The 14,274-nt window shown below is 40.9% G+C and overlaps 1 protein-coding gene across 4 annotated transcripts in view; it reads left to right on the top strand.

Annotated features, from left to right (window-relative positions):
• The window catches only part of PMM1 (phosphomannomutase 1), a 38,198-nt gene extending 26,247 nt beyond the window's left edge, over positions 1-11,951 (top strand). For all 4 annotated transcript variants that reach the window (XM_042468282.1, XM_042468284.1, XM_042468286.1 and 1 more), the window contains 5 exons: positions 261-352; positions 2,100-2,199; positions 2,553-2,628; positions 4,540-4,655; positions 7,885-11,951. In XM_042468282.1, coding sequence (XP_042324216.1) covers positions 261-352; positions 2,100-2,199; positions 2,553-2,628; positions 4,540-4,655; positions 7,885-8,007 — 507 coding nt within the window. In that variant the 3' untranslated portion in view covers positions 8,008-11,951. The remainder of the gene's footprint in view (positions 1-260; positions 353-2,099; positions 2,200-2,552; positions 2,629-4,539; positions 4,656-7,884) is intronic.
• Positions 11,952-14,274: the final 2,323 nt, after the last annotated feature.

Below are 14,274 nucleotides of genomic sequence, written 5' to 3'. Positions count from 1 at the left end.
CATCTACATCAGGCAGTTTAGGAAGCATTGGTCTAAATAATCTGTTTACTCCAAAAAGTGTATGAAGCCCAGCGACCACACACTCAAGCTCCTTACCCAAAACAAAATAATAGCAGAGTGGTGCCTCTCACATGGATCTGGGTATATGGGGATCCTCTTCAAGAGAGGGTGCACTAGAGACTCTTTCAAAGATGGACTGGGGAGAAAGGACCTAAAAGTTTCACCCTTGAGTCAACATGGCCTTTGATTTCATTTGACAGGCTATCCAGAACCATCTTGGAGAGGAACTTCTGCAGGAACTAATCAACTTCTGCCTCAACTACATGGCACTTCTAAAGTTGCCCAAGAAACGGTAATGGTCCTACCTTTTCTCAGGGCATCCAGTTTCTATTTTTACCATCCAGGTAACTTGTGAACACATAGACTGGTACTGCTGAAAGAAATAAGGGCAGAGCTAAAAAGTAACAAAAAGTTTTGGACAAGAATGTTATTTCTTAATAGCTCTATAGTCCCTTAATCTTTCTACCAGCATTTTAAACTCATTGTCCTATGCTCACTGTAAAGGGTGGTAATTTCCAAAGGATTAGCCGTCTTAGACTGTTTTAGAAAAAATATGCAGGAGTGGCAGTGTTGGCCATTTAACAAATCCAAACAAAAATCCATCAGTTATACCTTTATTGGCCAACCAAAATGCACAATATACTTGTTGCAAACTTTCAAAGTCCATGGGCTTCTTCATCAGGCAAAATGTTACAAACCAAACAGGAGAAAAAAACAATTGGAGATGTTAGTCAGATGCCTGCCCTGTTGAGATGCAAATAGACTTTAAATTTCCTGGACTTTGAAAATCTTCCTATTGCCACATGACCAGCACGAGGAGGGGCCTGCCTGCAAAAGATGTCTTCTCCAGCATATCATCTTTACTAAGGACTGAAACAACATGCAGGCATCTGTAAATTGTGCATTTTGGTTGGCCAATAAAGGTATCACTGATGGATTTTTGTTGGAAAAAAATAGTAAGAGTCCTTTGGCACACTGGAACAAATATGAAAACGGGAAAATACCCCACCCCAGAACCCTGTACTACCCCACCATATCTGTTTTCCTCTGTGGTCATCTCTCAAAATGGCAACAGAAAGTAATGTAACATCACTTTCTGTTGCCATTTTGTGAGGGATTGCAGAGGAAAATGGGATTGGGGGATTGCTGTGGGGAGGGGTTGGTCTATGGGGGGACTGGATTCAACAGAGCTTTGGGTACTTCTGGTTTTGATTTCAGTACATTTTCTGCATTAGAGCCAACGTGGTGTAGTGCTGTGAGTGTTGGATTACAGCTCTCAAGACCAGGGGTCAAATCCGTGCTTGGCCATGGAAACCCACTGGATGACCTTGTGCAAGTCACACTCTCTCAGTCTCAGAGGAAAACAATGGCAAGCCCCGTTTGAACAAATTTTGGCAAGTAAATCCTGTGATAGTGTTGCCATAAGTCACAATGCAAGCTTTTGAAGCTCCACTGGCTTCTTCATAAGTCAAAGTATTAAAAAAGCAAACAGGAAAAAATGTAACATAGTTCTATTTTTTTTTCTCCTCTGTGTGTGTGTGTGTGTGTGTGCGTGCGTGTACACAAACACACACATATGTATGTATGTATATGTATATTGTGCATTTACAGTGTGGCATAGTGGTTTGACCATTAGACTACAACTCTTGAGACCATGGTTTGATTCCCAGCTTGGCCATGAAACCCACTGGGTGACCTTGGGCAAGTCACCCTCTCTCAGCCTCAGAGGGTGGCAATAGCAAACCCCCTCTGATGAAACTTGCCATGAAACCCTATGATAGGGTCGCCCTAGGGTCACCATAAGTCAGAAATGACTTGAAGGCACACAACACACAATAAAGATATCACTGTTCTGTGGATTTTGAATGTTATTGTACTTTGCTGTATGGCCAACATGGCTACCCCTGAACTTTGTGTTACACTATGATAGGATGATTCTGACTCATTTTATATTAAAGAAGTTACCCAATTGTCTTATTTCACTACCACATATTCATATTTCTCCTTCTTCCTCTCCCCTTCTCCAAAATATGCCAAAGGGGCACCTTCATAGAATTCCGCAATGGGATGCTGAACATCTCTCCCATTGGTCGAAGCTGCACTTTGGAGGAACGAATTGAATTTTCTGAGCTCGATAAGGTAAAAAAAAGAACATTAGGCTGGAATGAGCAATGTGAGTCTGTTGACATGCTTTATTGTGGTACACAATAAATAATGTGATACTCTATTCAGATCCGAGGGTGGTGGTGTCTGTGTATGTGTTTATTTTAAGAATAGGAAAGTATTATGCCTGTTGCTAGGATCACTTGCCTGGAAGCCAGAGCTGAGCAGAAAGATTAATCTGACAGTTCACAGCTCTTGAAAAGCCTGCAGGACCCTATACATATAAACCTTGATTTTCATGGGGGGAAATGCAGTCTGACAAGGATAAAAATAACATGAGGGGCACTCTTATGCTTAGTTCTCTCTGTTTTCTGTTGTCTCCTCTGCAGAAAGAAAAGATCCGAGAGAAATTTGTAGCTGCCCTGCAGAGGGAATTCGCTGGCAAGGGCCTGCGGTTTTCTCGGGGTGAGAATAATAAGAAGTGCTTTTCAGACACTTTGGCTGTTTGGCACAATTTATTTTGGGGGATTCTTGGGAAAAAAACTATAAAGCACTGTTTCTGTTTAAATGACAGAGTAGAGCTTTGCTTCTTTGATTTAAGAGAGATTATGTCTCAAAGATAATCCTTTCTGAATTGGACAGGCTTTTTGTATTCTCTGTAAATGTTTTAAGGCTTCAACAGTCCTGTCCACCTACAATCTATCTATCTATCTATCTATCTATCTATCTATCTATCTATCTATCTATCTATCTATCATCTATCATCTATCTATTTAGCTGTCTATCCGATATCCCTCTTTTCTCCTAATGATACTCTACCTTCAGTGAGACTTACTTCCTAGTAACTTTGTTAAGGACAGTTAATTAACTATTCTTTGCGAAAGGTAAAGATCCTTCAAGATCAGGATGTGCGCTATGGCCAGTAATGGTGCTTTGCACTGAGTGTTCCACTAGCATTCATACATTAACCATCCCTGTACTACTTCTCATGCCTCCCAGCTTTTATACTTTCAGCTGTTTGACTTGTATGCATTCAGGAAAAGGTTAAGGTTAAGACAGCTGTACTTTTGATGGCTCTTATGCATTGGAAATCCTATGAGCTCTGGGTCCCTTATTCATGTGTTAATTGAGCTTTGGAAAGTTAGGTTTTGGATTACATCTCACAGAATCCCCATGGAAGGAATTCTGGATATTGTAGTCCAAAAAATGAATGTTTCCAAGTTATGTGCTTTAGGTCTTCACATGGCTGACATATGAATAGGATTACTGTCCCACCCAAGAACAGTGAACAGTTTATTCCTGATTCTGCTGCTGGCAAAGGCCATCTGTTGCTGCCACTAACATGCTGGCTTAATTTATTCATACTACAGGAGAGGTAGTCCAAAGAGGCAAGAGTGGCAGTTTGGGAGCCTGTAGCAAAACTCTGTACTGCCAGTCATCAACAGTGATGTAGACTTGACTTGACTCAATTCGTGACTTGTATATTTTTAGTGACCGACTTGCTGGCCTAAATTCATTAGGAAACCTGAGGCAGAAGGATCCTTCTAAAGCTTTTCAAAAACTTTAGAAGGTTCCTCCAATATGCAGCAAGGACAGGCTATTGAGTAAACCTCAACTGCCTCTTCAAGTCACTAAAAATATACAAGTCGTGAATTTAGTCAAGTCAAGTCTACATCACTGTTGATGACTGTTCCTCTCCAAGAATTTACCTAACTTTGGGCATGTCTTCCTGATTTTCTAGTTATTGAAACACATACACACACCCCTAACACCACCTTTTTTCTGTTAAAGTTGGCTCCGACTTTAGACTTGACTTGAAAGTATCTTGCAAGGACTTGAGATTTGGGTAGAAGCTTGAGACTTGGAGTAAAAGACTTGAATACATCACTGGTAACCAATGGTGTGACCAAGCTCCATTGCTTAAAGGGGCTCCTTCTGTGCCTGTATTTGCAATTCACATCACAATTAGCAGGAGCCATTTTTAACATGTTCTTTGTAAAGTTCTTCTTAGTAGCTGGGCAGGAAAAGGGGACTTCCTCCTTTAAAACCTACCTTAAAAACATAGCATCCTCCCCGCTCCATATTTCTCTCAGACAAAATTGGACCCTTTTCATCATGTGTACCCTGGCCAACTGTTTTTGTTTGCGCCTTTGGCTGATGGGGCCTTACAGACGTCATTCAGTCCCATTGCCATAGAAACGGCAGCTATTGAACTAATGTGTTAGAGCAGCAGGCAGGCAGGCATGGAGCATGAATGTCTTGTCATGTAATGATTTTTTCCCCATACCCATTTTAGACCTGTGATATTGGGGGGGGGAGTAAGAATTCCCCTTTTAAACCTCCCTTTTCCATGTCCTTCTCATCCCGCTTCTCTAGGTGGCATGATTAGCTTTGACGTCTTTCCAGAGGGCTGGGATAAGCGTTATTGCCTTGACATCCTTGACGAGGAGAGATTCGACACTATTCATTTCTTTGGGAATGAGACAAGTCCTGTAAGTATATCTGCCTGAACCCACATTCTCTGAAAAGAGGACAAACCCTGCGTGGGGCTGAGGAGGATAATGCTGTTTTTATTATGGTTCCTTATTCCATTAAGTGGCAGAATTTTCTCAGAGGCATGGTGCACCCTAAGACACTCACTTTTTCCCCACTGTGGCTCAAAAATGTCCTTTTAGTGATGTGTCAAAACCATTTACTGAATATACTCAACAATAAATTGCCCTGATGTATAAGCGAGGGAAGGTTTTGGGGCCAAAATCATGGATTTTGATATGGCCCATGGGTAAGTCGAGGGTAAGACATAGGTTATGTCACAAAAGATGTAAAGGATGAAGCAAAGGAAATCAATGCCAAAAACCTTACAAAATACCAGCAGGCATAACTGTTTGTGTTCACTCTAAAGGCTAGATGGATTGGGAGGGGGGATATTCAGTGCTTCCAGGACAGATTCAACTCTTGTATTTGTCAAGGGAATGGTTCCTTTTTAAAATAAGAGTTAAAACACAGTACTTACATTGATCCAGTTTTTGGGGGGTCTGTTTTTTTTTTGACTAAAATTTGCAGACTTATACATGAGTACATTCAGTATGTGTTTGAAAATATGTGCTTGATGTCTTTGGGAGATACAGATAGTCATGTGTTTTCAAAACACAAAAGAAAAAAAATCCCATCTAAACATTAGGAAGAACATTTTTAGTGTAAGAAATGTTAGACAATAGAATAGATTGCCTCAGGTGGTAGACCCTCCATCTTTGGAGATCTTTAAAAAGTGGTTGGATGGTCATTTTGAGGGAGTGATTTAGTTGTGTATTCCTGCATGGCAGATGATATGATTAGATGGTCCTTGCAGCTTCTTCCAACTCTATGCTACTACAGTTCTATGAGTCCATGTCTGCAAACATCACCAAAAATATACTAGTGCTGTATAGCTCACAGGAAGGCTAAAAGTGGTTGTCATCACATGCACAGCTCCATTAGTAGCAGCACACTCATAATTACCTGCTCAGTGCCACACCTTGCCTTGTCAACAGGAAAGGTCCTTGGAGATGCTTCTTTCCTCTTATGCCCTACCAAAACATCTTAGAAGCTGGTACCCCATGAAAGCAAGCATAGTCTAACAGTGCCATCTTGTGGGGGAAAACCTCAGAATCGTGTCCTGGAGCTGTGTTCTATCCCTAATGGACAGCTGTTTCATTTCAGCATCTCAAAATGTAGTAGTCTGCAAACAGGAAACTTCCTGTGCAATTGATGCAACCATTTTTGTGTCGAGTTACAAGTATGGAAAGTGAAAAATGAAGAGGCAACCCTAATATTGTACAGACATCGTGAATAGGGCATTCTAGACCAGGATTTTATGTTGTTGGACCACACCTCCCACCATCCCCAACCATCATGGCCAATGGTAAGGGATATAGAAGGTGTAGTCCAGTTACAGATCATAAGTCAGGAAGGTTTGGTCTAAATGAGAGTGAAGCCAAGAGCGTGGAAAATTACTTGTTTGCAGCTCCCAGGATCTCTCCAGGCAGCATAGGCTTGTTTTTTTCCACAAGACCTAAAAAAATAATCCAGATTTGTTGTAGGATTTATTTTCTGGCTCTAAGGCCAGCAAGCAAGTTAGAAAAGCAGTTCCTTGCTGGGCTCACATATCATAATAAATAAATGACGAGGAATGACAGGGCTGCACGGATCAGTGTGCTGCTTGTTCATAGTAAGCCAAGATTGTCATGACATGCAAGACAGACTACAGAGATTCAAACAATCCAGTTTCTCCCTGTACTCACCTCCTGCCTCACTTTCTTTCTTTCACTGACAACATTCCATGGTCCTACTGCCCTCAACAGAATGTAAATAATCAAAGCCACTTAATCCAGGGCCCTTATCAGGTTTGGGGAGGGGCATCACATTTTCCTGTTTTAGTTTACAGAATAATATATTTCTGTACACCCAGGATTTTTTGATTGACCCATTTTTTGCTTTCAAAATGATAAGCACCAGAATACCCAAGTTACCTATTACATAGGAGAAAGGGACAGTTATCCCCTCTATATTTTTTTGATTGACCCATTTTGCTTTCAAAATGATAAGCACCAGAATACCCAAGTTACCTGCTACACAGGAGAAAGGAGAGGGGCAGTTATCCAGAGCCAGAGTCCACTGCTTTCCAGAAGCAGCCATTTTGACCTGGATCCCATCTCTGTATCATTTCCTTTTCTTTCACATTCTCCAAAAATCTTATCCTTTTAGCATGTATTCTTGAGAACCCCGGCCATGCTGGCAAAAGGTGGTTAGAATTTATCCAACACATCTGGAAGGCAGAAGGTTGGGGAAGGATGCTTTAGAACCATTAGCAAAGTATAAATGAAGATTTGTTTATTTAATTACTTCAGTATTCATTTTTCTGGATATAAAATTCATCATTATATCTGGTGACAGTTCTTTGCTACCAGTCCACCAAATCCCAGTTTCTCCCCCCTTAAAAATCCATTACAAAATCATAGCAAGATATGATTATTTCTGTTCACTCCCTCTTAAAAATTGTCATTATCATAGCACTTTTGCAGAAGACTTCTACTTTGAAATACTTTTCCCTTGTAAGGTATCACCAGTCATCTGCTGTATCACAGTATACTTTCACTCATAGGACACAGATCAGTTCACATGTTTCTCTCAGGTAGTTCCAGCATTTTGCATGGCCTTTCCATGTCTTGAGTTCCCCATATGTTGTTGGACAACAGATCCTATTCACCATTGTCCATGCTAACTAGGATGATGGGAATCTGGCTCGTTAACATTTGGGAACCCAGGGCATGAAAAGGCTACCATAGAGAGTAAGTGTGTTGCAGTAGAGAGTTGAATTAGTATTTGGGAGGACAAGGTTGAGGTCCCACCTGAGCCGTGAAATTCAGTTCCATTCTCTCAGTTTGAACTATCTCACAGAGCTAACTCACTCAAGCCCTGTAAAGAAGGAAGGACAACCAGCTGTACAACCTTGAGCTCATTAGAGGAATGGCAATACATAAATGTAATTAAGAAATAAAAGTTCGATGGCACAAACTAGTCTGAGAGGAAGCTGGTATCCTGTATTAATAAGGTATACACTGGAGTAAGTGAAAGTGGTTTTTGTATTTTGTCAATCCCTGCCTGTTCATTTTCACTGCCACATCTAGTTTCCTAGTTCTATGAAACCAAACGTAATATTAGTAAGCCCTTCCTTATCCTCAGGGTGGGAATGATTATGAAATCTACGATGACCCCCGCACAGTGGGACACAGTATCCAGTCTCCTCGGGACACAATCCAGCGGTGCCGGGAGATCTTCTTTCCAGAATCAGTGAATGAATCTTGACTTGTGGGTCCTTTGCTGCTGCTGCTGCTCATCTCTCAGAGGAGGCCCTCGCTCACATCATGAAAGCACTTTCTGGATGCTTTCAAGACTCACTGGAGCTTAAGGTCAAAATGCACTTTGGAAACAGAGGTGAAGTGTCAAAGGTGAGAGGGAGATAATAACCCTTCAACTATAGCACCATCTCTTCTTGCTGCTTGGTACCTACAGGACCCCAGTTCCCACGCCTCTTTTCCGATTCTCCCTCCCCCTCAAAAACAAAAAAAAAATGAGGTAAAGTTTTATTTTTATGAAAGGGAAATGTGTGCTTATTCTGTCTTGTTTTGTTTCAATTGGCTTGTTAGAAGCTAATCAACATAATCTCATCTACACATTTGCCCAAAAGATTCTATTTCTGAGATGAATCTCAGAAAGACTAGAAAGACTATTTTAAAGGGCCCAGAGCCTGAAATTTTAAAATTTATGATCCACAAAGTCAAGTGTTCTCATATTCTCTAACAATTAAAATGGTCTGCACATTATTATTATTTTTTAATAAGTGTTAGATTCTTTTTAAGCAAATAATGGAACTGTTAAAGGAGAATGTGCTCTTAAAAATAATGGCCCTGATCTAACATTTTAAAAGATATTGACACATGACTATCTGTGCCAGAATGCAGACAGAATACACAACTGAATACACATTCTGTTGGAAATGACGCAGTATGGATGCTGGCATCCTTAGGCAGATGTAATGTTAAATGTGTATGTGATTTTTTCTTGTGGCTCCCAATTTAGCAAACCACTTGTGCAGAAGCCTACTTCTGTACGTAGCTCTCCTTAGCTGAGGGAGATAATACATAGACAGCCATTCAGTGACCTATGAGAAGGGTGAGGAATGTGCTGTTGTAATGGAGAAAATAAGGAAATATGACAATATGCTCATTTAATACTAGAATTAAATAGCTTTGTGCATGGAACTATATGAGCAGGACCTTTCATAACCACAGGGACATGCTCATACGCTGAACTACACTGGGCTTACTAATGAGCAAATGTTTGCAGCTGAATTTTAACTATCATGTTTGCCTACAGCGTATTCCTAAAACAGTGGATGAGAGTTAAGTGGGAAATGACTCTAAAATTCTGCTAGCATGAACCAGTGAGGGTAGGAGAAGTTTACCTATGTCAACTCTGTATTTGCAGAAGTAATATGTTTTAAACTAGAGCTGGCCAGAGGAAGGAAGGGGCTTTTGATCTGCCTCTAATTTACCCCCACTCCACAGTGTCCTACTTTGGGGTTTATTCCAGTAGTCTGTACCAGTGAGGCTTTCCAGTGAGCCATCATTGGCTGAGGGGTTGATCCATGCCAACTCCCATCACTCCAGCCAGCTAAAATAACCCCAAAAAATCAGGAGTGCTCTCTCAGTCATCTGATTTAACATATTTTTCAGCAATAGAGTTTTCCTTACAGCTTTGTGTGCACAGTGATTTTAACTTCTGATTAACTAGCACCATAATCATTCTCTCTGATACAAACATCTATCCATAACATATGGTCTGCTCCAAAATATGTTCCACTGCATTCAGTAGGAATTGCTCCCAAGTAAATAGGTACAGGTTTTCAGCCCAACATTTCCATTCTAAACAACATGGTCTATTAGTAGAGGCTGCTCAAACTATAGCACACATATTCTGTAGAACACTCCCCATAAGAATTTAACATGCTTCAAGTTATCCTCTGCAGATAGGGATTAGGTCTCCATGAACACCGGACACCATTAATATAATAGATCAGTATCTGCAAGTTTGTGACTGACATGAAGTTGAGTGAAATATAAACAAGAGAGGAAGAAACCACTTAAAGTTCTTTTAAAGACACCATACAGTCAAGTTTGTTTATGCCAAATAAAGATTTGTCTGTTTCTGTCACTGCAAACTGTCCTCAGTGGACAATAGTAACAACAATGAGGTTAATTACTAATGGAGTAATGTGGTTATCTTTCCTCATTATATACTATCTGTTGGATTATATGCAGTCCAAATGCTGTTCCACACACATGTTGCATAACTTTTTTAAAAAAAGAAACGAACAGTGGCAGCTTGAAGGCTAGCAAGTGTTACTTGGCATAGGCTTATTTGGGCTATAGCCTAAAAAGTCAATGCATCTGTTAGTCTCTAAGATGCTGCAAGACTCCTTGTTGTTAAAGAATGTATACTTAACAGTATTGTAGAATTCTGGCAGTTCTCATGTTTCTGTAGCTATGTGTGGCATCATAGAACCATACTCTCTCTTTTATTTCCCCCCTGGAAACTAGGAAGTGAAGCACTGTGTAATTTCAAACAATTGTTTTCAAAGCTACATAGTTCTGACATCAGCGATATTATTTGTTTCACATATACGAAACAGAAGGAATGTGCTAGATATTTGTTGATCTCTAGTGGGTGAGATTTATGCATCAGCAAACAATACAACAACAGGAGCTAGGAACATTCTGCATCATCTCAAGGCTTTTGGACAGTATACTCATTGCAAACCCACCTTTTCTCGTCTTTTTCTGTAACGTGAGATGGTGATTAGGTTTATTGGACCACAAAAAGCACACTGCAGGGAATGGAACAGGGATCAATGGACAGTCTGCTGCATAGCAGTTTGAACTACATTATCTCCTTCACGTACTAAGGTTTGGGAAGCAGTGCTCATACTAGCCCTACCTACTGGGGTACTCTTTGCTTCTCCTACCCACTTCTAGTTCAGAGTCTGAATCCTTTTTTAATACTCCATTGACCACAGAAGTGTCTGTATTCTCATCATACATATCAGTGGGTGGTTCTTACATTGAAAGGGGAGAGAAGAGCCCCCAGCTGTGCCCTGTAAAACTTCATCTACTTTTAGCTGCTTCCATTCTTTTTATAAGACACACACATTCAGAATTAGGCAATACTGTACTCTATTATGGGCTTTATGTGGCACAGTAGGACACAGTTCATACCACTGTACTCCAGAAAGAAAAGTGACATATGTAGTAACCAGAAAGGGCAACTTCCCCCTTTTGCTCTGTGGCCTCCCTTCTGCAGTGGGATATGAAACTCTCTGAAGTCTGCACCTGTCTTAGGTATCTCAGTGTACCATCATGCAACGTCCTCTTTCAGCAGCTCTCAAGCTTGATAAGATCCAGTTTTACCCAACCTATGCTTGCTGAGGATTGTGAAAGTTGTGAAAGTCCCACACATCCAGGAAGCAGCGGGTTGAGAAGGTTGGTGTAATACAATAAACATTCAAGAGCAAAAGGACCATTTGCTTGCTGCTTTCTGCATCTTGCTATTTTCTGAATGATGATCTCTGTGCCATGATATGAACAAGCATGTAGAAATAAAAGGGTAATGTGACTGGACTGACCATGACAGCACCATAAGAGTCATGTCACCAGTGTCTGTATATTTACATGTTTCTGGTGTAATTTCTTTGTAATAATGCTGCGATGTTTCTGTTTTGAAAAAAGCAAGTACTATGTATCATTCCACCTCTCAAGATGCTTCCATTCAGGGCTTTTATCTTGCCTCGTGGATGAAGCATGGTCCATATGACAGTATCTTAAAGTTGTAACCCTCCTATATTTCCCAGAGTCCATTAAAGAAGAGAGAGAATAGCTGTGCAATATACTTTGACTGTTACGGTGCTTTTAGAAAGGGCTTCTAGCACTAGCCCACTTCTTCTGGGCACCGATTACTGTAAGAGTAACTGGATTTCCCAAATGAACCAAAAAGGTGATTATTTTGCATCTGTAGTTTCAACCAGGAACGTATCCTTATTTTGATTTCACAAGTACTGTATATACAAACCAGGTACGTGTTGGTAACCACAGACTTGTAGGTTTTGTTCACAGGCAGCTCTTGTGTTACTAGAAATAAATTATGTTAAAGTAAAAGCTTGTCTAACTTAACAAAAATAAATGGATGAGATCTTACGACAGTGAGCTGTCTTGTGTTTTTGTAGTTAAATATTGTACCTTAATGTAGATCTTTTAAAAACTGAAGAGATGACATGAAATAACAGCTTCATTCTTTTGCAGAGTTACATTTACCAATACTTACAGAAGCTTGAACAAGTCTACTTTGGCTGGAATGGAAAGATATCCACCAGGTTAAGGATTATATCATCTGCTTAGAAAAGTCAGCATTCTTTTGGGTTGCCAACATTAATTGCTGCCGTTTCTAAGTGCCACTTTCTCAACTGTGTTAGAAACAAGACCTTTCATTGCTCTGCCCATGGCCATGGCAGCTGAGATGATAGTTGTGGTCTCCTCTACAGCTGGAGGAACATGAGGCTGAGTTAACAGATTTACATGTATAAGCAGCACTGGCACAGTCCCATAACACCTGCACGTACAAGCTTGCAAGTAGGAGAGATAAGGGGAACAAAATCTCCCCTGAAATTTTCAAGAGCTGCTACTTATCAAAGTAATAGATTGTACGTATTGTGTGTCACATGGCTCAGTGAACCAGCTGTCATGCAAGGCAACTCCTTACCTCTTTTTTATAAAGATGGTATTTGCATAGAGTGTCCATACCATACTGCTAGCTCCACAAGATCTTGTTTGCCCGCGCAGCTAACACCAACCACACTTGGATCAGGAACAGGAACACTAAGATAAGGTACCAGATTTCCTTTCTTCAAGCTGCCTTAGATACTGCTGACGTTATGTCATTCAGGTATCCATCCTCTCCTGTTCCAAAAGAATTACCAAACCAAGGAAAACAAGACAAAAAAGGAAAGACTCATGGGAAAGTCACTTTAATGGTTTATTGCCAGTGTTACAGAGGTCAACATGGGGTCAGACAGGCAAAGACCACAGAAAAACTTGTAAAACACGGACAACTATAGGTAACAAGGTTATTCAGAAAGAATCAATTCCCAGAGAGAAGTCACAGTTTTGTGGCACTCCCACTGGTATTGCACCTTCAAGGAGAGGGACAGAGGCTAGGAGCTGCTGGTGCTGAATGTGAGCAAGAGGTCCCTCTGGTTATCACAGGAAGCAGGTCACACAGAGGGGACTAAATCCACCATGGGGAGGAGCGGGGGTGGCTTCCTTCCAATCCATGCTTTGTTCCTCCATGGGCCCTAGACAGCAGATGGAGAAACTACCAGAAATAGGACCTGTTCATATATCTGCATAAGAGCTCACTGGTTAGTTGTGAATACTATTTTAAAAACCCACTACCTCAATTTTACTTCATGCACACAGAGATTCTCCTGTGACTCTTAAGTGTTGTTTGGATGCAAGAACACTAATTGCATGTGTTGGTCTTTTAGTCCAAAAGCTCTAAGAATATTCTCATCAAAATCAGCCACGTTGGTTCATGGAAGGAACTAGTTTCAAAAACAAGAAAATGAACCAAGTTCTGTTCTAGAATGTAGTCCACAGCCCACCACCACTTTTTTTAAATGCTGCTTGGAGACCAGCATATTTGTATTCATAGCAATAAGCATTCAGTCAATTCATATGCCAGTCTTTTGGGACTGTGTTACTTCACAGCCAGCTGGGTTAACAGCCATTTTTTAATACTTGTTTTCAGAAAAGTTCCTACTGCTTGGAAAGGAGCACACCAGTGAGAGGGCTATGTTTGAACTTTTCTTAACGCTGTACACTCCATGCACATGGAGCTTGTGAGAAAGGAATTTAAAAAAAAAACCTCTCAATGATGTTCAGTCTGTTCCAGAAACTCTCGTGTGATTTTGCTTAATGCTTAGCTCAGACCGAGATCTAGGCTGATCCACTGGCCCATGGACTCCTTACAAGAGCCAGTTTCCATCTCATGAAGAAACCAAAGCATATGTACTCAGTGAAACTTTCTGTGTTCCAGAATATATCTCCTTTTCACTTGCTTTAAAAGAGAATCACATTCCTGCCAGTGGCATTACTGGGTAGGGTGTCACCTGGTGCAGAGCATTTCACCCGGGAAGGGCACCTATTTGCCCCTCCTGCTACTCCATCATTGAACTTCCTCCCCAAGGAGGCAGTGTGATGACAGAGCAGCTGGGAAGCCCACACATTCACTACTCCTGCACCGAAGGAGAGGAGGACCGAACTGGGTGTCATCCCTCCTCTGGGGTGTCATCCAACTTGGTTTGCACCGTCCCGGTGATGCCACTGACTCCTGGACAGACAATCCTCCTTTGAAACAAGGTGCATTTTCCCCATGCACTTCCTTTTGAATAAAATGTGATTAAGAAGCTCTCTTCAGGGTTTTTATTTCACCAGAGTTATGAACCATAGCAGTTAGATGTGA

The sequence above is a fragment of the Sceloporus undulatus genome, chromosome 5, assembly GCF_019175285.1.
Source record: "Sceloporus undulatus isolate JIND9_A2432 ecotype Alabama chromosome 5, SceUnd_v1.1, whole genome shotgun sequence".
NCBI classification, from domain to species: Eukaryota; Metazoa; Chordata; class Lepidosauria; order Squamata; family Phrynosomatidae; genus Sceloporus; species Sceloporus undulatus.
This window is presented reverse-complemented; position numbering and strand designations above follow the sequence as displayed.